Raw genomic sequence first — 24000 nt, 5'->3', positions numbered from 1 at the left:
GGGCACTTTAAAAGTGTGGCTCGATGTTTGCCGGAGAGAGAGAGAGAGAGAGAGAGAGAGAGAGAGAGAGAGAGAGAGAGAGAGAGAGAGAGATACAGACAGACAGACAGACAGACAGACAGAGTGAGAGAGAGACAGAATGAGAGAGAGACAGAGTGAGATTTGCACGGACAGCGTTTTTTTCAGCAGCAGAAGAGCAGAGCTGTTGGTAATGAACACCCAAGATAAACATGACCAATTTCCCATGATCCTTTGCACGTGGGCTTCCCATATGGAATTTTGACACAGAAATACCAGTGGTCGCCTTGTCGCCTGAGGTGAATTCTCCATGAGACATTGCGCATACCTCCTAGGTGTCCAATAGTGAAGAGAGCTTTACTGAAAGCACATGCACAGGTCTGTCAACACATACAAACACAGACACACCCACACTCAATATCACCGTGCTGCCCAGACACTAATAAAGTACAAGTCCATAATCGTACAGCACTTTCAGGATTAATTTCAAGCTAAATAAGTAAAGCATCACATTTCATTTGCAACTATAATAGGATTTTTTTTTGGGGAGTTGGCTGTCACTCAGTTCTCTCACACCATAGCCTGCTGCTCTTGGACCAGCGCTGGTGGTGGCGGTGGTGAGAATTTAACTGGTCTTTCCAGTATTCGCTGCAGTGACCTGAACGGACTGATAACAGCGTTTACTTTGTCTTATCCTGCTCTGTCAAAGTAGGTCAGGTTACAGAGCGAGCTCTGTCAACACATGCTGTGTGAACGTGTTTCTGCACACATGCAAACACACACATACATAGACACAAACACGTGGACGTTTCCACGCAGATATACGCACAGACCGGTGCCGCCACTCTGCCTCTTTTATTCACCAACACAGTTTTCTTTTAAGGTGGTAACAGTTAAGATGGATTATGAAGTTTGTGTGAAGTTTATTGGCTGCGTATGACATTGTCATTCTAAGTGGATGAGTCATGTAGCTCAATATTAACTGCTCCATACTCCAGTTTCTAAGTTGACCCTCTCCTTGTGTTTTTTGTGTGTGTGTGTGTGTGTGTGTGTGTGTGTATGTGTACGTGTGTTCATTTGTGTACATGTTCCTGTCCTTGTGTCTGTGCGTGTTTGTCTGCGTATTCATCTGTGTGTGTGTGTGTGTGTGTGTTCATGTTCTTGTGTGTGTGTGTGTGTGTGCGTCTGTCTGTTAGATAGCAGACACATACTCCACGGTGTGCAAACCGACGAAGAAGAAGGCCCCGGGGGACTACAACGGCGCCAAGACCCTCCCCCGCTCATTCCGCGGGGACAGCGGGAGGGGGGGCAATGGGTGCAGCCGGGGCCGGGGCGTCCAGGCCCAGGCCCGCTCCCACGAGGACCCCTGCTACCAGCCCTCGGGGATGGGCGGGGACAGGTCCTGGTCGGCCTGCGTGGCCGTGGCCCCGCCCGTCGCCCCGCCTCCGGCCGCCGCCGACCCCGAGACCGACTCCGCCTACGGTAACATCGAGCCCCAGCGCAAGCGCGAGCCGCCGGCCGCCAGCGCCAGCCCCACGGGGGGCAGCGCCACCCTGAAGAGGAAGAAGCCCGTCCCTGCGCCCGTACCGCCACCGCCGCAGCTGCCAGTTCCGCCTCCGGTGCCAAAGAAGCCGGCGAGCTCGGCGTCCCCAGCCCCGCCGCCCAGGGCGGCACCAGTGGCGCCTCCGGGGGCGCTGCCGGGTGGCGAGAACTTCTACGAGAGCATCAGCGAGGTGAAGCCGGGCAGCAGCGGCGGCAGCGGCAGCAGCTCCGGGACCACCACCATCTTCACCTTCAACGACGGGATGGAGATGTACGTGACGGGACTGTAAGCGGGGCAGGTAGCGATGGGGCCGGAGGGAGGGGAGGGAGGGCGAAGGGACACGTGTTCCTATAAAACTGTCGGGGCTCACTTTTTATTAACGGGCCTCGATTACATTTACATGCCGTGCGTTGACCTTGAGCGAGTGGTCGGACAGACCAAAAAAAAAAAGAACAAGAAACACGATGGTACTTTATTTTTGGGGGGGTTGTTGATGATTTCAGTCTCAAAACAGGGTCCTATTTCAGGTTCGGACTTTGCTTGTTTGCTTTGCACCACAGAACCAGCCTAAGCCAAGTTTCAACAGAAATGGACCAAAATACGATCTGACCCAGGAGAAACCTGGCCTGTTACAACTTCCTCGTACCGCACATCGTACCAGACACCGCCCGTACCTGTTTGTGTATTGTTTTTTATTATATATTTATTTTTTTGTATGACTATGTTATGCCCCAAAAAGAGCACGTTGTGTACAGAAACATACACTCCGAAAATGTAACACAAAGAAAAGAAACGTGCATGATAATACAAGACCTGACCCAACAATAGATGCTGGTTGCATCAGGGATTGCAGACTCTGAGCAGGAGCAGTACAATCACACTCACACACACACCACACACACACACACACACTCACACACACACATACACTCCGCAGACATTTCAATGTACAGGAGCTTATGTCATTTAAACAGATGGACAGCACAGATATTTGCTGTGCTTAGCTTTCCCTAAGCAAACTTCCCCAACAGATTTTCCGTCATCCCTGGCGATGCACTGGCCCGTTGCCGGGCAGACTGGGTCTCTCTGCTCCGTCCTACCCAAGGACGTAGGCACTGGGTCTTGTTTAAATAGCGAATGACAAGCTCCTGTACCCACTGCACGATGACCAGGTCACTGATACCAATTCGGTAAAGATCAAGCCTTTCTGATAACCTGACTATGCCCTAAATCATTAGAAATGGCAGAATAAACCATTGGCATACCAAAGTTCTACTGATTCAAAAGATGACCACACACATCTAGTGCCGCACATTCGTGTGGCAGAGATGGGGATTTCTGGAGTTGTGTCTTCAAGGGACACTGGTTGGACAACTGATTGCACTTACTAAACTTACTGAAATGAAACTGAGTGTTTGCTGAATGGCAGGACGAAATTAGCATAAAAAAAGGAACACAGTTATAATAATAACTATATTAGCATATTTGACTTGAAGTCCATGATTTAATCTCTAACTGCAAACACTTGATTTTATAACCAAAACAAGACTGAATGCGTAGGGCCCTTAACAAATGCAAGTATGAGTGGCTGATGGCTGCAGGACACAATACTGTTTTGTAGGGCATATTGCAGAGCACAACTGGTAGATAGGTAGCCATAGCTAGGAGAAGAGTCGTGGTCTGAGTATCGACAGATGAAAAATGATTAAATCAATGGCGCAGGCCTAAAGAAAATCACCAGCGAACCCCATTTGGAAAGCACAGCCCTTGCCTTCTGACCCTGATACTTTTCCCGCCTCTGCTCTGAGTTCTGGTCCAGTGTAAACACTTTCTTTCCTTTGTTGCCATGGCGCTTTGAAAAACAGTTTAAAAAAAAAATAAAGAATGGAGGGAAATGGAAAAAAAACAGTTATAGAGGCGGGGAGTACTGGGAGTTGAAGTGGGCCATGGAGGACTTGCAGGCTGAGAGATAAAAGTAAATGAAATATATAAATATATATATATATATATATATATATATATATATATATATATATATATATATATATACACACATATATTCCTCAACAGTGAAATAGAAAAGACCCATAACAAGATATAAACGGATTGAGAAAGAAAAAAAGTTTCCTGAAGTCTATAAATGGTACTGTGTGAAGTAAAATTAAAAAAAGTATATGTAAAATAAATACATATCTAAATGCACTCTGTATTTTCCTAATGCACTGTTTATTTTTCCGTACCTATCGTTGCCGTTGTTTGGATAGCTCATGCCACTGCCATGATACTGTTAATTTTTTGTTGTCAGTGCAATTATTTCTGCTTGAAGAAAATACATTGCATGCTTTAACACGTGGACATGAAAATATCAAGACTATTGTGATACCTACTTGATCTTTTGTTGTTTTTATCTCTTCTACTGTGTTGTTTTGTCACCATCATTCAATTCTCCAGTGTAATTAAAAGAGATTATGGAAAAACGAGAAAGATATTGGAAAATATGAATAGAGAGAGAATGAGAGATAGAGAGAGTGGGGGAAGGGGGTGGTCAGAGTCCTTTCTTGCCTGGGTGTTGAAGGGGGTAAGGGGAGGGAGAGAGAGACGAAGGGAGAACCAGAGGATGACCACAGCCTGCATGTGGGCAAGAGGCCAGATGCAACTCCCCATTTACATCCGTGTGCACGCATTCTCATGTGCCTACACACACACACTGCAACCACCAGGTTGGCTGTTCTAGAAAAAAAAAGGAATAAGGCATCAACATTATACTGGTGCTTGGTCATCTCTCCCCCCCCCTCCTCCCCTCCCTTCCAGGTCGGTCCATCCTCTTATAATAATAATAGTCCTCTGTCTTCTCTCATCCCCTCCCCGTGGTCCTTCTGCTCCTTACCTCTGCACATTGGTAGGGATGGCCCCCTGTATAGTGTCTGTCTCTTGGGGACTCTGGGGCAGTTATACTGGGGGTTATGGAGGGAAAAGCGGGCCGCTGGTCAGTTCAACGGCAGGCTAATATCACCAATGCATCAATTACCCGACTAAGGAGAAAAATCAAAATGCTAACCGCTAAAGATGTTTCAGAAGCACTTGGTTCAGACTGCCATTACTGGGTTCCTATCTGTCACAGTCGTTGTTATACATTGGTCCAAGGCAGATATGAATTGCACACATGAAAATAATAGTAGCCTATATGACACGTGTAAAATATTGCTTTTCTGATGTTGAAAATGTTCTGATGTAACACACAGTTTACAGTATATTTGGTATAAAAAAACGTGGCTATAACACATTGTATTTTGTGGATACATCATATTTCAGGCTTTCCATGCGGATGCAGATATTGTTGTATTCAGACATTAATAGAAAGATACTGCTGTGACAGCTCTAATGTTGTATGTTCCTAAAGCACAGGGTTTATTTAAAAATAATTATAATTATAATTATAATAATACAAAATATTGTGTGACAGTGCATATATGCAAAAGATTGTAATGTTTTATATTAACCTTCATAAAATATCAAAGTGAGTTTTTACTTTTTTAATAAAGTGGCACATTTAAAAATGAGTATTTATTTCTATAACATTTCTTTGGAAAATGTAATTATGGACGTTTGTCAAAAAAGCACACTTTGAGGCATAGTAAGGCCTAGGCATACAACAAAGGGAAAACTGGATATTGGGGAAACAGACGAGTTGTTTTACACTGCCAAAACACATATTCATTTACTAAACAACTTAGTAGATGGTTATCTGTACATTTACAGGTGTAAATATCTCACAGAAGGGAGTTACTACAACTTTACAGGACTGAAATACAATTCAAAAAGTGGACAAAAGCCCATATAACCAATGTGAATATAATGTAACGGTAACACTTAACAATAAGGGTACATTGTTTAACCATTTACTAACATTAGTTAATGCAGTAATAAGCATCATTCTATATCTTAAGCATAGGGGTTAGGCTAGGTGAGGAGAGTTAGGGTAGAAGGTACGGAATTGTCACAATTGCACTGGCCTATTATATGTCCCTGTTGTGGGTTAGGTTGGGGTTAGGGATAGGAAACATTAAATAATGTATTCGCTAATACTTAGTTAACATGAAAACCATCACCTTAATAATAACATAAACATAATTAGATAACATGAACCTTAGTACGTTTTTATAGTAATTAAATATTAATTATTAATATTATTATAATATTAATAAAACTAATATTCATTAATAGTTAATTATTGTGTTCCTACTCTCATTGTAAAGTGTTACCAATGTTCAAAATGTGAAAGCGTCCAGGCTACTTAAACATGAGTACGTCATTAGATGACATTATGTAATGGTATAATCGTTGCAATACAAGCCACACAGTGGTTTAACGATGGGTATCGGGCTATTGCACATGGACGAGGGCTTGTCATTTCTTTTCTCGTTCTGGCCTACCAGTAGCAGGCAGCCCTGAAAACCCGACAGGCGCCGGCCGGTAAAAGTGAACGACACACCCACATTTTACAGAGAAAAAAAAGGGATGGACAGAAGAAAACCATCCAATGCGCTGTCTCCTTTCGGTGGATGCGTGCCAAAGTAGAATGTTTATGTGTACTGTGGACCAATGGGAATGAATTGAAGGGGGCGTGGCGTTGATTTGGAGGAAAGAGGCAAAAACAATCTTTTATCCTCTTGACCGGGCGGCTTCTTGGATATCCAGGGTGGTGGTGGTGTTGGAAAACTTTATGTAGAGTAGAATATATCATACAAGGAACTATATCAATAGCCTCGAGACAATCCTGATAAATGTATTTCATTTCAATTTGCACTCAATTCTCTAGAAAGCTGTTTTTCTTTCTTTAGAGCCACCTGTCCTGCCTGAAATATGAATTCCAAACGTGTTGTGGACGCTGTGGGAATAAGGGTCGGCGGAGCGCCGAAACACGGCGATTTCAGCTGCCGCGGAGACTTCTCGGTGGTGTGCGACGCGAGTGTCGCCGCGGTGGAGAACGGTCTCCTGCCGGCGGTGTTCACCCGCAAGACCGACATGGGATCCGTGCTGTACACACTGGTAGTGGACAGTGGTTCTGTGGCAGAGGGAAGAAAAGCCAATGGATTGTCTTCGGGAGGAGAAATGTTGCAGGGCATGGAGAAAGTAAGTGCTGTTTGACCGTGTTGGATATGTGCGCAATAGTCGGGGGATCGGCCCGGAGTTAGTGTGCCATATATAAAGCTGCGAGCTAGTCCGCTATTCAGTAAAACTTATTCGCCTTTAACCCTCGGTTCATATTTCGCAAAACATTGAACGCGTAAAAGTCACGTTTATACCATCTAACATATGTGTGATGTGTTTTTTTCACTTTGAAATGAGCCATAACCTATTCCCGGCCGGTGTTACTGTCAACAACCGCTTACAAAGAATAAATAAAACGCAACATTAAATGGCGACTGATGCTAACTGCAAAGTTTAGTGCAGATGGAAAGGGGCAGGGACTTCAAACTGAGAGCCTTTCCCCTCCCCCATAGATACAGGGGGAGGTATCTAGCAAAGGGAGGAATAAAGTTACGAAAAAGTAGTTCTGCATTTGACTATACATAATTTATAGAAAGGAATAGGCACTGGCGTTGAAATACATCTCCACTATTTTACAACCTCCTCCCTCAGCAAACCAACTAATACAGCTTACAAGCATACAGCTTCCAGAACAGGAATCAAACTTGTACAAAATATGGTCTTCCTTAAAAAGGAAAGGGCCTGATTATTTTGACTCAAGATGGACTTGAAGAAGTGTGGTTTTCTAGTTTCCTCATGCAGCAAAAAATAGGGATGTACGGATACCACGTTTTCTTCTTACTGTAGACCTGAAAATGGATTCCTTGCTCTAAACTTAACACAATGACACCAAGTTGCACAATGCACAAACCCAATTTAAGCCTAGTGCATTACTTGCTGTTGTCGACCATGCACTCTGAAAATAAACCCGTAGTTCAACAATACACGGGGGTTGATCCTTCTCTCTCTAAATCTTTCTCTCAGGTTGCTCTCAGTGGCCCGAAGGACCAAAGAGAAGCCGGTTCCACGGGGATCCTGAAGAGGGCCAGCCCCACTCACTGCCCAACCCATTGCCCCACCATACACAGGCAGCTGCCAGACGGCCTCATGCTCCTGGACATCAGGAACCCAGGGAAACGGGTGGAACTGGCCAACGGTTTCCACGTGGCGGCTCACGGGCAGATTGTGTCCCCTGCGGAGGGCCAGTCGCTTCCCTCGTCCTACATCCCTGTCCCCAGGCACAGGTAATGACAGCTTTATTACCTCCACACAATCGCCCTGCCGTACATAGGCCCTCCGTCAGGACTCTTTCCGATTCTCAGTTGTTGACTGACTCTAGAGTCAACAACCAATGCAACATGCCCATGATTGAGAAAAAGCAGAATTACTATCTGAGTTATAGCTCTGTATATTTGAACTGCACCATGGCACGCAACCCCTGATGTATCGTATCGGCTGGTATTTTTCAGTATCGGCCGATTTTTCTTTTTTTTTTTTGCCGTTATTTACAGACAGTTCAATAAATGTCAATTGTTTTTAATTGAGACATTGTAACAATTATTATCATCATTGTGTCATTTTTATGATGTCAATTGAGGGAGGCTTAGCCTGGAAATCCAGACCCACATCTAGAAAGCTGTAGGGTCTGGCAACGAGTAATGAAAATGGCCCAACTCGAGGGGCGGCACCAAGCATGCATTTGAAAATATCACTGGATAACACTATGACCAATCAGAAGAATACAAGGGGTGACGTATCCAGACCAGTGGAGCTAACCAATAGATAAGACTCTTGCCTTATCCGGTCGGTAAAACAGCAACGCTTTTGGCCCGCCTATATTGATACATCGATGGGATTGATTAATGTTCTGGGCCAGGGGAGGCCCAGAATATACACAAGTATATTGCTCTTTCCCAGAGTGACTCGCTGAGCAAATTCAAATTGTGCTCTCGCGAGAACTCTGGATTTCCGAGTATTATCGGCAATCCGATTTTATCAGTAAAATCGGTATTGGCGTATCGGTTATCGGTTAAGGCTGATGAAAATAAATCGGTATCGGCTAAAAAATCTGTATCGGTCGATCCCTAATATATATATATATATATATATATATATATATTATATACATATTTAAGAAATCCATGTTTCCAGAACAAATTTGTGGATAGAAAGGGAGATCATCTCATTGGCTGGAGTGGTACAGTGGTTTGGATATGAATGGTGAGGGGGCGTTTGGGTCAACCGGCCACATGTTCTGCTTTTCCCTCCAGAGCTGCTCTGAAATATGCCGGAGAGAGCCAGAACTCAAGAATAGCACAAGGATTGCAGGATTGCTCAATACGTAGAAAAAAATAAGTCAAGCGAGAGAGAGTGAGAGAGAGAGACACTGAGAAAGAGAGAAAGAGAGAGAGAGAGAGAGAGACAGAGAGAGACAGAGAGACAGAAAGAAAGAGAGATACTGGTTGGACACATAATCGCACACATTAGTCACTTTGAGATGCTTATATAGGGCTGCTATACTCAGCGAGCTTTGGGTGCGTCCATATTGATCAGATCCTTCCAATTGTTTTTAAAGCCTAAATGCTTTCAACCTTTGACCTTTTCGCCTCTGCTCTGCCCTGGCCTAGTGGACGCTGGACAAGCATTTACGGTCAAGTAGAACAGGCTTTTCATGCTCCTGTGTGTGTTTGCGTATGTGTGTGTGTGCATGTGTATGTGTGTATCTGCGGGTGTTTGTCCGTGGTTTAATTTGCAGCCCAGTCAGTGTGTCTTTCTCTCTCAGGGACTGTTTTTCCCTCCATAGTGATATCGACCAATGAAAACACCACACACAGCCAGCAAGAATGGTAGCCTATGCTAGGCTCAAGCCTTGTGCGTTGATAAGTGATTATGTAACCCAGGGGTCTGGGAGAGGCTCCAGGCGCTGCATACGCACTCTGTCCTTCATTTTATTTGCAGCCATTGGTGGCTGGTGTTTATCTTGGTGTATGTGTGTGGGGGAGCAAGATAGAGAGAGTGGCAAAGGGAGAGTGAGCTTGGTTGTATATTAACTAAATGCCCTGTGGAAATACAGTAACAGGTACAAGATTAAATCAACTAAGCCTAAGAATTGGATGACATTGTTCTCAGCTGCATTCTATGGGGTCCTTCTGAGTCAATGTATGGGGAGGCACTATCTCTCTGCTGGTCTCCTGACACTGCTGTCGGTGTGGTGGGTCCCGTCTGTCTCCCCTCTCCTCGCCTGTTTCTATCATGTTGGTTCACAAGTTCACATGAAACCGGTCATGTATGACCGAAGGGAGTGTCCTTCCATGTGGACATATGAAAAACTAAACATGCAGTTATCATGCCTTTTTTAGTTCATTTAATTTATGGCTCAAAAGTCTGTTACCAAATAAAAATAATTCAATAAATACAACTTTCCTTCCCGCACTTGGGCCAAAAGGGAGGTTGCATAACATTTCTGGTCCTTTTATCCAAACATCTCTCTCTCTCTCTCTGTTGCTATGCTGACCTTTCAGATGAGCTCCTTCTCTAAGGAGCTAGCTACTAGTACTATTAGTCCACACTAATACTTTCTTGTTTTTGAAACACACAGCATCTGCTATGTCCACACCTAGCGTCCCCACCACTTTGGCGTTTTAGAGCTCCTAAAACAAAGGGGTTTTAAATGCTGCTAGCACTGTTTTAGTTTGAAAGTGTTTTAGTCCGGACGGAAGGAAACTGAGACACGCAGACACCACTATTGGCTTACAGTTCAGTCAGTCATGACGTCTCCTTCCCTGATTCGTCACACTCCTATCACGTGACCTTTTTCTGGAAGAAAACCAGCAACATCGGCCTTGACTATCTTGGTTTAATTCAACACCTGTGTATTCATGTATTTGACACCTCGTCGTCAGGCCATCATGGGGATTCAAAGAAATCTCTGGTCTTACTTTTTGCCAATGCTTTTCTTCCTCCTTAGTATTTTCTGCAACTAAGTCACCAACCGCAGGGTAGACAGTCTGCTTCCTGTGTACACCGGCCAGCTCATGGCCATTGTACACGAACGTGACTTGCGTTTCCAGTCGTGTAGCACGGACAAAGATTATTTCTGATGTGGTGCTAAAAATGCTTGCATGGATGGAGATGGTTTTCGATTTAAAACGCTGTTATAAAACAAAAACATATTAGTGTAGATGTAGCCTAAATGGCTTTTGTGGAGTAGCTGATGACATGAAAAAGTCTGATCATCAGTGACAATAGCACTTACCATCACCCTCATCCTATAATCCATTATGAGGCAGAACCAATCTGCCATTTGGACTCATGGGCTTCACTCTATTGTCCTACTTTTTAATACCATAACTTATCATTGTATTTTCTCATAACTCCTCTGTTACCCAGATGGTTGCTGTGTCTACTTGTATGTGTCATAGCATGTTTGTGTGTGTGGGTGTGTGTGTGTGTGTGTGTGTGTGTGTGTGTGTGTGTGTGTGTGTATGTGTGTCTGTGTGTGTGTCTCTGCATGTGTGTGTGCGTGTGAGTGCGTGTGCGTGGGTGTGGGCACCCCAGCCAGTGTTGGTATCAGTAGTTTTCATTTCCATTTCATTTTGTTATTACTACCACTAAATATATATATATATATATATATATATATATATATATATATATATATATACATACTGTATAAATATATATAGATAATGTATATTTACAATTCCAGATTATGCAATTTAAAACATATCTATATCTATATATAAATATTAATCTATATATGTTTTAATTGTATAATCTTTCATATCTTATGGAATTATGTCACAGGATCAAAGGCTTAGCAATGATATGCCTCACCTCACTAATCATTTGATGTGTGCCGCTCAACACATCCAGTCAAATAGTGAATTAACACCTTGTTTCGTCTCAAGTGCAGAAAACGCCCAATCTGCCAATGTAGTTCACACCTAAATTAGGTCACAATTCTGACCTGTAGGCAAGTCTGGGCATAGAACATGGAGCTAAACCAAACACACAAAGAAATCCATTGATACACATTATTTGTATTATTATTTGTTTTTTTAACACAAGCCGACCAACCTGGATTCTCTCACGCTTGATATTCACCATGCGTGTTCAACCTGTCAAGGCAAGTCGCTGAAGAAACAATAGCATGCGAATTTACGCAAATAAATAAAATAAACAACAGTGACAGAATTTTGTTAGTGTTTTGAAAGCTCTTGCTTTACATTCAGGAACACTGTATCCACTCTCTGTAAGTTTGGTGAATGTAAAACAGCGAGCAGGCAAATTACTCAAGAGAGTGGCGCAGAATTATCTTCTAAAATCGTTCATAAATAATTACCACTGGCTTCAGAGTCTCGCCCTCTGCCTACTCCCCAAACAAACGCCTACACACTCCCACAAACATAGACCCACAGACACACACATTCACACAGACACATACACACACACACACAGCCACACACTCCCACACAACTACAAATCTAGACAAACACACACACACACACACCAACATACACACACACGTGTGCACACACACACACACACACACACACACATACACACACACACACACACACACACACATTTCAGCCGTTCGGTGAAGGTCAGAGGAAAGAGGTAGCGTGTCACCCAGCCAACTGTCCAGGTGATCTCAGATGAACCCCAGACTGCACACACTCAATGGCTCCTCTCTATCTCTGATCCATGCTGCATTCTATCGTGTCGCTCCCATGTGTCTGTTTGTGATCCCTGAGACCACTGTTATGTAACTATTTCCTCAGATCGCACTTTGCTTCAAACCCCGTTTTCATTATTTCTCTTCTTTGGTCGTTCTTCTTTTCTACCGACCATCAAAGGGTTAACATTTCAGCCCCCATGCTGACCCAGCCAGGGAGGTCAAGGGTCGCGCTCAATGAATGGAATCACGAGGAGAAGGGGAGGCTCACCGACCGGCATCTGCCATGTCAACCAGGTTAGCCTAGCTTCAAGGATCTGGGTCAGGGCTACGTGCTGCTTTCGGACAATGGAGCGAAAAAAACACCACAACAACAACGTGCAACAGGCCTCTCAGTCTAGCCCAGATGGTTAATTTATCCAATCAGAGGGGATTGTAGTAGTATTCGGGAGGGGGCGGTGGAGGTTGGGGGGTTTGGGGTGGGGGTGGCTGAATCAAACAGAAAGGAAGATTAGTTAGTTGGTTTGTTTGTTGACAGGGAAGGCTGTTTGGCTCTATATCACTCATAGTAACGACTTGAAAGAAGAAGTTCCAGTTGAAAGTGTTACACATGTGGGGGGAGGAGGTTGTTCAGGCGTGTTCATGTGGCTTGTGTGTGGTATCTTGTCCGAATGTGACATTAATCATCCACTGTTATGCTATGAAAATATGAAATTGCAAATGAGTTCCATAACAGCGGAGGAGGCAGGGGGAAGAAGAGCGATCCGGCATGCAGATCTCTGTTCACGCGGTCAAAGTAATGTTGTTTGCGTTGGCAAAACTCCCCTGGTATTCAACACTGATGTTAACAGTGTAGCATGCTAACATGGTATCGGACTAAAACGATATTATTTTACTCACTGATCTTTCAAACCTTGTTATTTACCATTTTAAGGATATATGTTCTCCTTGTTACTCAGATTATAGAGCTGAGTATCAATATAAGTCGATATCTTCCTTTCATGATGATACAAAACAGTTCAAAGATGATAAACGATGATATTGAAGCGCTGTCTGGTTTTTCAGGCCAGGCCGATTGCGTTTCACTCTCTCACTTCATTTCTTAATCTGTCCTGAGTGCTCAGCGACAAGTCAGGGAGTGAGGCTCCAAGACTTCTATCTGTGCAAAGAGCAAACTAATCCTGTGCGACTTTGACTCTGGCAAAATGCGGAATAACCTAATTGCTAGCTCACCCACACTGATGGACGCTTACATAATTCCTAACTATCTACCCCTTGCACCGCAAGCAACGCCAACGTCCTCTTCCTTCCTCTGTCCTTCATTCCCTCTTGGAATCTCTCTCTCTCTCTCTCTCTCTTGTTCTCTCTCTCTCTCTCTCTCTCTCGTGCGCGCTCTCATCATGTATTTTTCGTCCCTGCCCAGCCCTTCAGCTCTGTCTTCTGAAGGGCTGGACGATGGACACACAGCTGCTTCTCGCCTCCTCCCTTATCTTCTTCTCCCTTGCTGCCTGCCTCAGACTCCCTCCCATGTGCTTTACACACTGCCCTGTGCTCCTGACCCCTCTACCTTTAACACCCGTCATCACTTCTCTTTCTCTTCTTCTTCTGTCTCCTCCCCTCTCGCTGTCTTTTCATGTCGTGATCTTGCTTGTTAATACGTATCGGCTGTTAAAGATTCAGTTAAGCCGAACCAGTGGTTGTAGCGTAGCAATGTTGTTTGTGGTGCCCCGTTCACATTAATTGTCGATTCGTTTTTTCAAAGCTTTGACCTTCAGTGCTGTGAAAGAAAAAGTCTTGAAACCTCTTTTCATGTATTTTTATTTGCCCAGAATGTGCATATATTTTTGTCTGTTTGCTTGCCTCTCACTCACTGACTCAAGGACATCTGAATTTCAATCCACTCACATTCAGCAGGGAACAATACGAGAGCTCGCCTTTGGCAGAACAGAAAGCGAACTCCATATTCATGATGGAGAATGTCAATCCGCCGCTTTCTAAATGGCCTTCTTCTTTAATCACTATTCCTCCTCTCGTCGCCTCTGCAACGTAGAGATCTCAAACCTCTCATTCAAGACGACTCACACATACCTCTCCTGGGTCGGAAAAGGCTTGCGTGTTCTAGCTCACACCTCGTCTCCGCGTACGTACGGATTCTGAAGGGTCTGAAAAGAACAGCCGCCTCATTAACGAAGGGGTTCACTGTTGCCGTTGGCATTAAGAATCGCCGCCGCGCCGCAAGTGTGACAGGCTTCACACTTACGAGCCCGGGGTGGCTGCCGATTACACATATTCCCCTCACTGCTTACACTGTTTTGAACTTGAACGTTTTCCAAAACATAGTGGCGTGATGTGTGAGGGAAACAAACACACTTCCCAGTTTCTTTTTCCTCCTCCGAAAGAGACTGGTTCAGACTCGATGGGAGGGTGAGAAATGTTCAGGATATGTACAGTACATTTGTTCTTGGAACATGTCGACTCTGGACGTGCACTTGCTAAAGTGGTTTTATTCACACGATGTACGTTTCAATTCCCACACACTTCGCCGATGATGTGCCTTTTGCCTAACTATACTTCCCATTCCTTCTCATTCTGCTGATGACATACAGAGAAATGTGTTCCAAACTGCAAAAACTAAGCAGCCAGTAAAAACAAACAGTGAGGAACTGAATGAGCCAGATCTGATTAATATTTGGATTATGCATTTGTTTTCCTGTGCTGCCAGTGGTGAATGTCTCGTGTATTTTAACCCGTTCTCTCCTCTCCTCTCCTTTCCACTCTACTCTTCCCAACTCCTCTTTTTTCCCCTCCTCTCCACCTACCGCGGCTGACTAATGGAACTAGTACGTTTGTTGATCAAAAGCACGGAGGCTGTGGGTGACCTTGAAATTGACTCCGCAAACTAGCCATGTATGTTATCAGTTATCAGCAACCCACTGGCTGAATGCATGGTTTAAATTGAAGTATTCCATGTAATGGTTGTTATTTGAAAAGTTTTTCTGGTTTGTATACAGGTTTGATATATGATCTGGGAAGGACTCATTGACTGCCCTAATTAGTGGGTTATTAATGGAGTGAGCCCTAAGTCTTCCTTGCCATGTAAACAATGTAGACGTACCAGTGCCACAGTTAAGTAACATGGGTATTGATTCCGGGCCACTGTGGCACAAGCAGGGACCAATCAATAGATGAATGATGCACGAGGCTACGTTATGGGACAAGTGTTGACACTCAAAAGTGCCATTGAGCTCACACCGTGATAGGATCAACCAGGCTGTCTTGGGAGTTGGACAAGCTGGCTGACCTATTGATAGTTTGGACATTAGCCATTACACACACAACCTACGACGCATACAGTGGTAATTCATCACCAAGGTGAAAAGCCGCATAATCCTGACTAGGCATTAGGACCTAGCGACTGCCCTCTAGGGAATGCCAAACTAGGCACTGTAGTCTACTGCAATACGTTATGAATGTAAGGGATCTTTATACAAATCTGATCAAAGGGTCTGCACTGAACTGGCTTTCACCAAACTGGGTTCACTGCTTTAATTGAGGCAAACAAAAACTAGCAAGTTTTTGTTTGTCTTCTTTGCCAGTTCACACTCAACTGTTGACACTGATGTTAAAATGCTGTCCAGAGGTAATCTTATCATAGCCGACTGCTGACAATGGGGCTTTTACACCAGAATGCATCATGGGACTTTTTTGTTTTGTGATAACCTACCATATTGAGACAAAGGAGAGTCGTATAAGTGTTGTGTCTTAAATAAATGATAATATACCATATAACCTAACCTAACTTTTTTTTGCCAGAACTTACATGAGAAACACAGTGGCAGTTTCAAACACAACAATGTCATCCAAGAATAACAAATGATTTCATGATTCATTACAGCAATGACCAAAAATAACATTACGAGCAACACAACAACTAACATTCCAATTCGCCTATGCCTCCAAAATTGGAGAAAGTCATTGCAGTGTGACGTTGCCTTAAACAAGCGTTATACAGGTTAGAACCCATGCGCACACAATTCATTCAAGAAAATTCCAGCAATACCATATTGTCAGTGTCATAATAGCACAAGTATTTACAAGGAGGTACCTGTCTCTCATGTGATCAGGTCTACTGTACACTGTTGCAGAAACTAAATCTAGGTATTCAACTCCAAGCCCTGCTCACCATGCAAATCCGTAACTGTTGATAACAGTTAAAACAACATTACAGAAGTTTTGTACACTAATCGTTTAAAAATGTTGGGCATGTGGAAGCCAAGTGGTACTGCAGTCTACCTAAGTCTCTGTCCAACACTATGTGCTCTCAAGAGGTGGACCCTGCTACCCCAGAGTGGGTAGTCTACATGCATGTCCGTGCACACAGAATCCCTTTTAAAGCAGATATGTGGGGTTTTACGGTAGGTGCTGGTCAGACTTCTCTTCGGGAACATGGATGTCATACTCTATTTTGCTATAGAGAGTCTCTGGCTCTCTTATCCACAACTCTGCCACCTAATGTCTGCTCTGCACACACACATGCATACCCATTCACACATACATGCGCGCACCCACACGTGTTGTTGTGATTAGTGGTCGGATATCTTACATTCTGAGTCTCTGTCGGAGAGGCAGAGCAGAGGAGGCCTCTTGCCTCTCTGGGTGTGTTTGGACGGGAATTGATTTCACAAACTCACCTCCTTCACACATTGGCTGCTGTAGTGTAATCGTGCGTGTTCATGTGGGTGTGTGGGTGTGTCTGTTTGAATATGTGTGTGTCAGGCCGTATGTGGGCGTACGTGCACATGTGTGTGTTTGTGTGTGTGTGTGTTGTTGTGTAGTGTTTGCGTTTGTGTCCAGGGGAGCTTCGACTCTTCCATGAGCGGGGGCTGTCTCTAAACGGGAGTGGACATGCACGCCCCTGGGCTCAGTGTAGCCTCTGCCAAGATAACATGGAGATTTCCGGCCTGAGGAGAGCTAGCAAGTAGTGGTTCATAAATTCAGCACCGCTGGCCTACAGCAACACCGCGGCCGCCATCGAAGCCCAAGAAAACTTGACTGTGCATGAAGCCGTGCCATCTCACAGCAAATGGGACACAAGAGAGGCGAGTAAATTGTATAGTTTTAGAGTATTGTGTGAACCACAAGTCTGATTAGCTTTTTTTTTATCCAGCAGCCATTGGTGCAGAATTAAAAGAAACTGATGTTTCTTTGGACGTAGAAAAAAAACAACGTAAGGCCCACAAGCTCCTGAGGTCTGGATGGTTTGTGGTTTGTGAGCCAGCAGAGCGAGAGCAGAACCTCAGTGGCGTCTAACCAGTCTGTCTCCCTGCTCTTGGAGGCGCTTCGATCCGGTTTGGACCAGACCTAACCTCCACGGTCACATTATTATATATACCAGCTTGTGTTTACCCTAGCTTGTCCACCATAATTACACAACAGGAAGAGAGAGAGAGAGAGAGAGAGAGAGAGAGAGAGAGAGAGAGAGAGAGAGAGAGAGAGAGAGAGAGAGAGGGAGGCAAGGAGTTTGAAAAAAGGAAAAACTTGTAAATAAGTGGAAGAGACGTTCAAAAATGGTCCAAATGACATACAACCAGACAGTGTTCATGGTCCTTGTGTGACTTACTCATCCCGAAAAGCATTTCAGTTAATTTGCCAGTGAGTAATGGATTTTGCGTCAGGACAATTGTAACTAGATTAGCTAAAAATAAACTTCAGATGAACTGTGTTATCCACTGGGCTGGTCTTGTTGATGCGTGACGTACACTAGTCGCTATGTGCGTGTGTGTCAGCATGTTGTGCCTGTGTGAGAATTAATATCGGAACAAGCTGGCATTCACAAAAGCTGTGAACACACTGTCATTTTTTGCACAATAATTACATAATTAACAACCAAAATGATAATCTACTTCATTCACGTGTTTTACAGAATTAGTTCGGTCAAGCATCAGTACATCTAGCCTTCTGATGATTAAAGCTGGCAGGCATATTTGTGAGACACACAATCGGTCACACAATAAAAAAAAAGGGACAATTATTATTACCATCACATTAATAGTGCTCCCCTCGCCGTGACTCCCAAGCTGACAGTGTCGTGCTAGCTTCCCCATCTCCGTGTCTGCCTGTCTGTTCGTCTGCCATAGGCCAGCCAACGTCCACACGTGCCGGCCTCGTTTCTGAGACTAGCGTGTCACAGACACACACGGGGCGGGGGGGGGGACTGTGCCGGAGTCAGACTGCATCCCATGATGTGTCACCGAGGAGCCAGCTGGGCCTCGTTGTCTCCTAACGAACTGGGCCTGTGCAGAACCCTTTGTTCGCTACGCTAAAAGTCACAGTGCGGTGGGAGAGACAGCGGTTTTTAATACCCTCTGACTCTCAAGAGCTCAGGTCCATCCTCTAGGCACGCATCATTCTTTTTAGCATTACCACGTCTGGTCGTGTCTTTGTTGTGGGGATTTATTGTCTCCCATTTGTCTGATTTACTACCGGTTCCTGCCGGTGCAGGGTCATGATGGAAGGGGGATTTGCCTTCGCTGATTTCCGTACAACCCTGCCTTGTACACCAAAGAAGTAGGAGTTTAGTGAGGGGAAATAGATACAGAGGGGCGATTTGTTGTTAGCGATAGCCAATGACAGAGCACCATTGGGTGTGGGACACCAAAGTAATATCTGTGAAGGTATGAATGCATGGTATGAAATAGCAGATTTACTGTGTGTGGTCCAGGGTTAAGTTGGGAGCCATGTTAAAATAATCTAATTTCAGTTCATATGCTATTTGGCTTGGCACTCGGTAGCAGCCATGAGTTGACCATAATCTTGTCACATTTCATTAATCCGATTTTCACAGGCTGCAGCTAATGCTGCTCATGTTGCATATATGCGCAAGCCTGATGCAAATGTACTGCAGTCTGTATTTGTGGTGTACATTTGGACTCCACCCATACATTCTCGCACAAACACTGCACATGATCGCAAGTAGTCGACAACCCACAGCCATGAGCCTTAGCACATCGCTAACTATCTTTGGCGTAGCGACTAAGTTTATGTAGCCATGCTTTGTGGGTCTTAAATGCTCGAATCAGTTGATGCTGTATTATAGTATCACAATCTCTTCAATAAATCAGTTAAAATCTTTATTATTATTATTTTTTGTAGACTGGCAGCACTGTCTCAGGAGGTAGAGCGTGTTGACTGCCAACCGTAAGGTTACTAGGTTAATCCTGAGTGTCGAGCATGAGCGTCGCTAGAAATTGAAAACATTTGGGGCTAAAGCCGAGAAGTTGGAGTCCTTTTAAAAGGGGGGTTCAGGGGTTTGAAAATACATACATAAAGAATGGTGGTGAAAATCCACCATTCTTTATGTATTCAAATCCTCAGTGGATAGACGGGCCATTTTGTTCTAGCTTCTCTTTGCTCTTTGAAAACATACAGGCAACAAAACTATTCATACGGCCCAGGAGAGGACAAGCTCAAGGAAGCCAGCCCTCTCTCACCGTCAAATGGCTTTATACTTGGATTAAATTTGGATGTCATTTGAATGGATTTTGGAGGAGGAAGAAGAAGAAGAAGAAGAAGAAGAAGGAAAAAGTACTTTTCAGGCTGAGTGGAAAAAACAATCTGTTGGCACCTGGTCCGCTTCTCTGGCCGGCTACGCTGACACGTGACTCCAACGACAGTAGCCGCGAGCCAGTTTAAATAAGCAGGCAAACTAGCTTAGAGGCTACTCTTTCTTAGGATCGTGTTTGCTTGACTGACCGATTATCATAAAAGCCAGAAAGAAAGGTCATTGCGTAGGATGAACTCCCCCCCCTCCTGCTGTACCCTAGCAACCTTGTAGTTTTATAGCAGGGCACTGAGGGAGGGCGGGAGACGTTGTTGCTATAGAAACAGCTTTACACGGTGGCGTTGCCCGAAGTTACAGGCAGATAATAAACTGGAGAAGTGTGTGTGTGTGTGTGTGTGTGTGTGTGTGTGTGTGTGTATACAGGATGTGCACTGCATGTGTCAGTGTCTTTGGGAATCCTCTAAATAACTTCTTCACCACAGCAACACTTGTTTGGGTAAGTTCAGTGTGTATATGTGTGTTGGTGTGGGTGGATTTGCACACGCGTGGCCGTGTGTGCTTGTGTAGACGTGTGCTGAAAGATGGATGTTTTGTGTGCAGGTAAACACCACAGGGCGTCCTGGTTGATTTGGATACGATGGTCCATCGATGTCGATGAGGAATGATGAGGCTATAGATCACATCAGAGGAGAAACAGGAGCGAGAGAGGACAAGAAGAGAATAGGGAGAGGTTATAACAATAGGATAAGAGCGAGTGAGAGGACTAGAGAAGAGAGAGAGATAGCACAAGAGTAGAAGTACAGAGAGAGAGAGAGGACAAGAGTAGAAGAAGAGAGAGAGAAGGCAAGAGTTGAAGAAGTGAGAGAAGACAAGAAAAGAAGAAGAAGAGAGAGAGAGACAAGAGGAAAAAAGATAGGAGACGAGTAGAAGAAGAGAGAGGGAGGATAAGAGTAGGAAGAGGGAGAGAAAGAGAGAGGCCAAGAGTAGAAGGAGACAGAAGACAGAGGACAACTGAAAAAGAGAGAGAGGACAAAATAATAATACGAGAGAGTGAGGACAACAGAGGTAGAAGAGAGTGAGACGGTTTTTGTCCCACAACTCTTACAGTCAGCTCTTACAGTCCCCGCAAACATTAAAGATAAACTGTTTTTTACCAACGTTCACTTACAAGAGGATGGCTGCATCACACAGACCAGAAACCAACAAACAAACATGTGTGATGAATACAAAATCCTGTTCACGTGCAAACACACACACCCAAATTTTCCCTTGTATTCATGAGAGAGAGCACGAGAGAGAGTGCTTAACAGAGTAAAAGAGAGAGTGAGAGAGTGAAAGAGAGAGCGCGAGCGGGGGGAAATAACAGAATATCATCAGGATGGCATGCGGGTGATCAGCCGATCCTGTAATCGAGAGCGGTTCTGTTTTCAGTGGTTGCTGATGGGGCAGCTGTTAACAATCGGCAGCATCCAGCCACATCATTCAGCCAGCAAGTTAGAGGTATCAAATAATTGGCACAAGATAGTCGTTGCTTTCGACACACTTGGGTTCTATTAAAACAGATATAGGGGAAAACAGGAAAATATATTTCAGTCGAGTCAAATTCGAGTCTGTTATCTATCAGCAGCCATCACCAGCTAATGTAAATCCCTGTGCAGGCAGCTTAGACGATGAGGGGCTTGAATCAGTGAGCAGTGAGTAAGTGTGAGAGACTCAACCGTGTTTAGAACGACGCTGGAAGTGTTTTACATTTGTTGTTCTTCCTCTAAATTAACACATTTTAAATGTGGTAAAGCTAACTTTAACTAGTCCACTAAGTGCTGTGTAAAGTGCCATGTAAAACACTGTAACAACTGGAAGGGAAGCCACACAGTTGATGACTGGAAATTATATTTTGTGTGTAAGTGAATTATTTTTTATACTGTGAAACAGTAAATCAGGTGTGTCTTCACTCAACTACCGTCAAACTTGTTGGCCAGAATCTTGGATGGCTCATAGACAGATTGCTCAAAACAATCAAGTCTGCTGCTGACCCAAGACAAATATGCAGCCTCCCTTTTCTCTCTCTCTCTCTCTCTCTCTCCCTCCCTCCCTCTCTCTCTCTCTCTCTCTCTCTCTCTCTATTCATCTCCATGTCTCTCCCTCTTCCTCTCCCTGCTGCTGACAGGGTGCTTTGGGGTCATGGACAGTTACCGTGACACACAATTGTACTTCCTTATAAACAGAGGACCTCTTGCCTCCCTGTGTTGTAGGGTGTGTGTGAATGTGTGTGTGTGTGTACGCGCATGTTTGTGTGTTGGTTCTACTCAACTCTACGTCACTGTTGCCAAACAGGTGGCGGACACATGCAGGATGAGGATGAAAAGCAGCAAGCAGGAGGCATACAACAAAATATCCATGTTTCATGCTGAAAAACCTTTATCCTTTGTATTTAAAGTGTCCCAAGAACTTCTAAAAGTGTAATTGGGCCAAGTTTGCGTGTCTGCTTATATTAGTCTACGTTTGTTACGTGACCGAGTGAGTGTTTGCGTGTCTGTGTCTGTGCGTATGTGTGCTATGAGGGTTTGAGTTGATTGAGTGTGTATGAGTGAGTATGTGTGTGTGTGTGTGGGTGTTGGTGAGTGGCATCTAGGCTGGCTCTGCAGCGCAAGCAGGGACACGCTGGCTGAGCAGCTGGGCCCGTCCTGCTGAGGCCGGTAACAGGAGTACAGCCGCTGGAGTATATTTAGGAGGAAGTCTAGAGCTGCACCCCAACAACAACAACAGCAGCAGCAGCAGCAGCTACCCCCACAACATAGGGCTGGGAGATTAATCGAATTTCGATCTCGATTTCCATTTTAGCGTCAAACGATCAAAAAACTAATATAATCGATTTTTCAATTTTTAATTTTTATTTTATTTAATTGTTTGGTATGTTTTAAAGATAAAGAACAGCTATTGGGTGTTGGGTGTAATGTACAGATATCTGTACATTATTTTAGATTTGAACATTTTCTTTTTGACAATTTTGTGTATTTCTCAGTTACAAAGTGTTTTAGGGAGAGACATGCTGAATAAATACATCATGTTTTCAAACTCAAAAATGATCGTTTGAATAATCGTGATTTCAATATTGACCAAAATAATCGTGATTATGATTGAATCAATGGGATCCGCCTCCATTCATGCTACCTCCGATGTAACTCTTCTTTTAGCCTTGTTTTCTCAAGCAAAAGTAAAGCAAGAGACTGTGTTCTCAAATGGGTCGGTTTAACTACAAACCATGATGTTGAGGGCCCAAACAGCAGCCTTTGACCTGTTCACTCTACCTCCCCACCACTTCCTTTCCCAGACTGTTTTCCTTCCTCCGCCTTGGCTATGGCTGAAATACAGCTCACTAATGACTTACCTCTTAACGCTCTCTCTCTCCTTATCTCATTCTCTTTTTCCCTCGCTCTCTCTCTCTCCCTCAATCTCTCTATTAGATTTGTTTTATTGGCACAGGAAACAATCTGTTCTACAGGGAAGAATGAAATGTAGAAGAACTACTACTAATCAAAATTTATAAAGAAATTGCGAGGTATAAAAAAATATATAATATGTAACAGATATCTCTCTCTCTCTCCCTCTCTCTCTCTTTCCCTCTCAGTTCTGCTCTCCTCTCTTGTTTGCTTAAGCCCACGGGGTGAGCAGCCAAAAGGGGTGTGACACAGAGCTAACTCAGCCTAGCCTAATGCAAAGTAAAAAACCAGGACGGCAATACAGGCATGTGTGCTCATGTATCTGTGTGTGGGTGTTTGTGTGTTTGTGTGTGTGTGTGTGTGTGTGTGTGTGTGTGTGTGTGTGTGTGTGTGTCTGTGTGTGTGTGTGTGTGTGTGTGTGTGTGTGTGTGTGTGTGTGTGTCTGTGTGTGTGTGCGCGTGTGTGTAACTGTGTATGCATGTGTATGCATGCACAAATGTGTTTTTTTAGTGGATAAAATGTTTCCATTGATGTACTTGAGCAAGAGCTGGCTAATTAAGTCCAGGGTTTACTCAGCGATATAACTCGTAAATCGAACAGCTTTAACTGAGAACACTACCCACTACACAAGTCAATAATTCAGTTACAGATGTGTGTGTGTGTGTGTGTGTGTGTGTGTGTGTGTGTGTGTGTGTGTGTGTGTGTGTGTGTGCGGGGGGGGGGGCAA

At 44.2% G+C, this 24000-nt stretch overlaps 2 protein-coding genes across 5 annotated transcripts in view; both read left to right on the top strand.

The window, feature by feature from the left end:
- The window catches only part of LOC307079747 (uncharacterized protein), a 32545-nt gene extending 29021 nt beyond the window's left edge, over window positions 1-3524 (top strand). For all 4 annotated transcript variants that reach the window (XM_079742252.1, XM_079742253.1, XM_079742254.1 and 1 more), the window contains exon 9: window positions 1215-3524. In XM_079742252.1, the coding sequence (XP_079598378.1) occupies window positions 1215-1850 (636 nt within the window). In that variant the 3' untranslated portion in view covers window positions 1851-3524. The remainder of the gene's footprint in view (window positions 1-1214) is intronic.
- A 2693-nt stretch (window positions 3525-6217) lies between these two features.
- slc2a4rg (SLC2A4 regulator) overlaps window positions 6218-24000 on the top strand; it is a 33001-nt gene continuing 15218 nt past the window's right edge. Inside the window, exons 1-2 of the mRNA XM_079741375.1 lie at window positions 6218-6694; window positions 7577-7836. Coding sequence (XP_079597501.1) covers window positions 6425-6694; window positions 7577-7836 — 530 coding nt within the window. The 5' untranslated portion in view covers window positions 6218-6424. The remainder of the gene's footprint in view (window positions 6695-7576; window positions 7837-24000) is intronic.

Source organism: Pollachius pollachius (genome assembly GCF_949987615.1).
Source record: "Pollachius pollachius genome assembly, chromosome: 8".
Taxonomy (NCBI): Eukaryota; Metazoa; Chordata; class Actinopteri; order Gadiformes; family Gadidae; genus Pollachius; species Pollachius pollachius.
The sequence above is the reverse complement of the archived record's forward strand: the minus strand, read 5'-3'. Positions and strand labels throughout refer to the sequence as shown.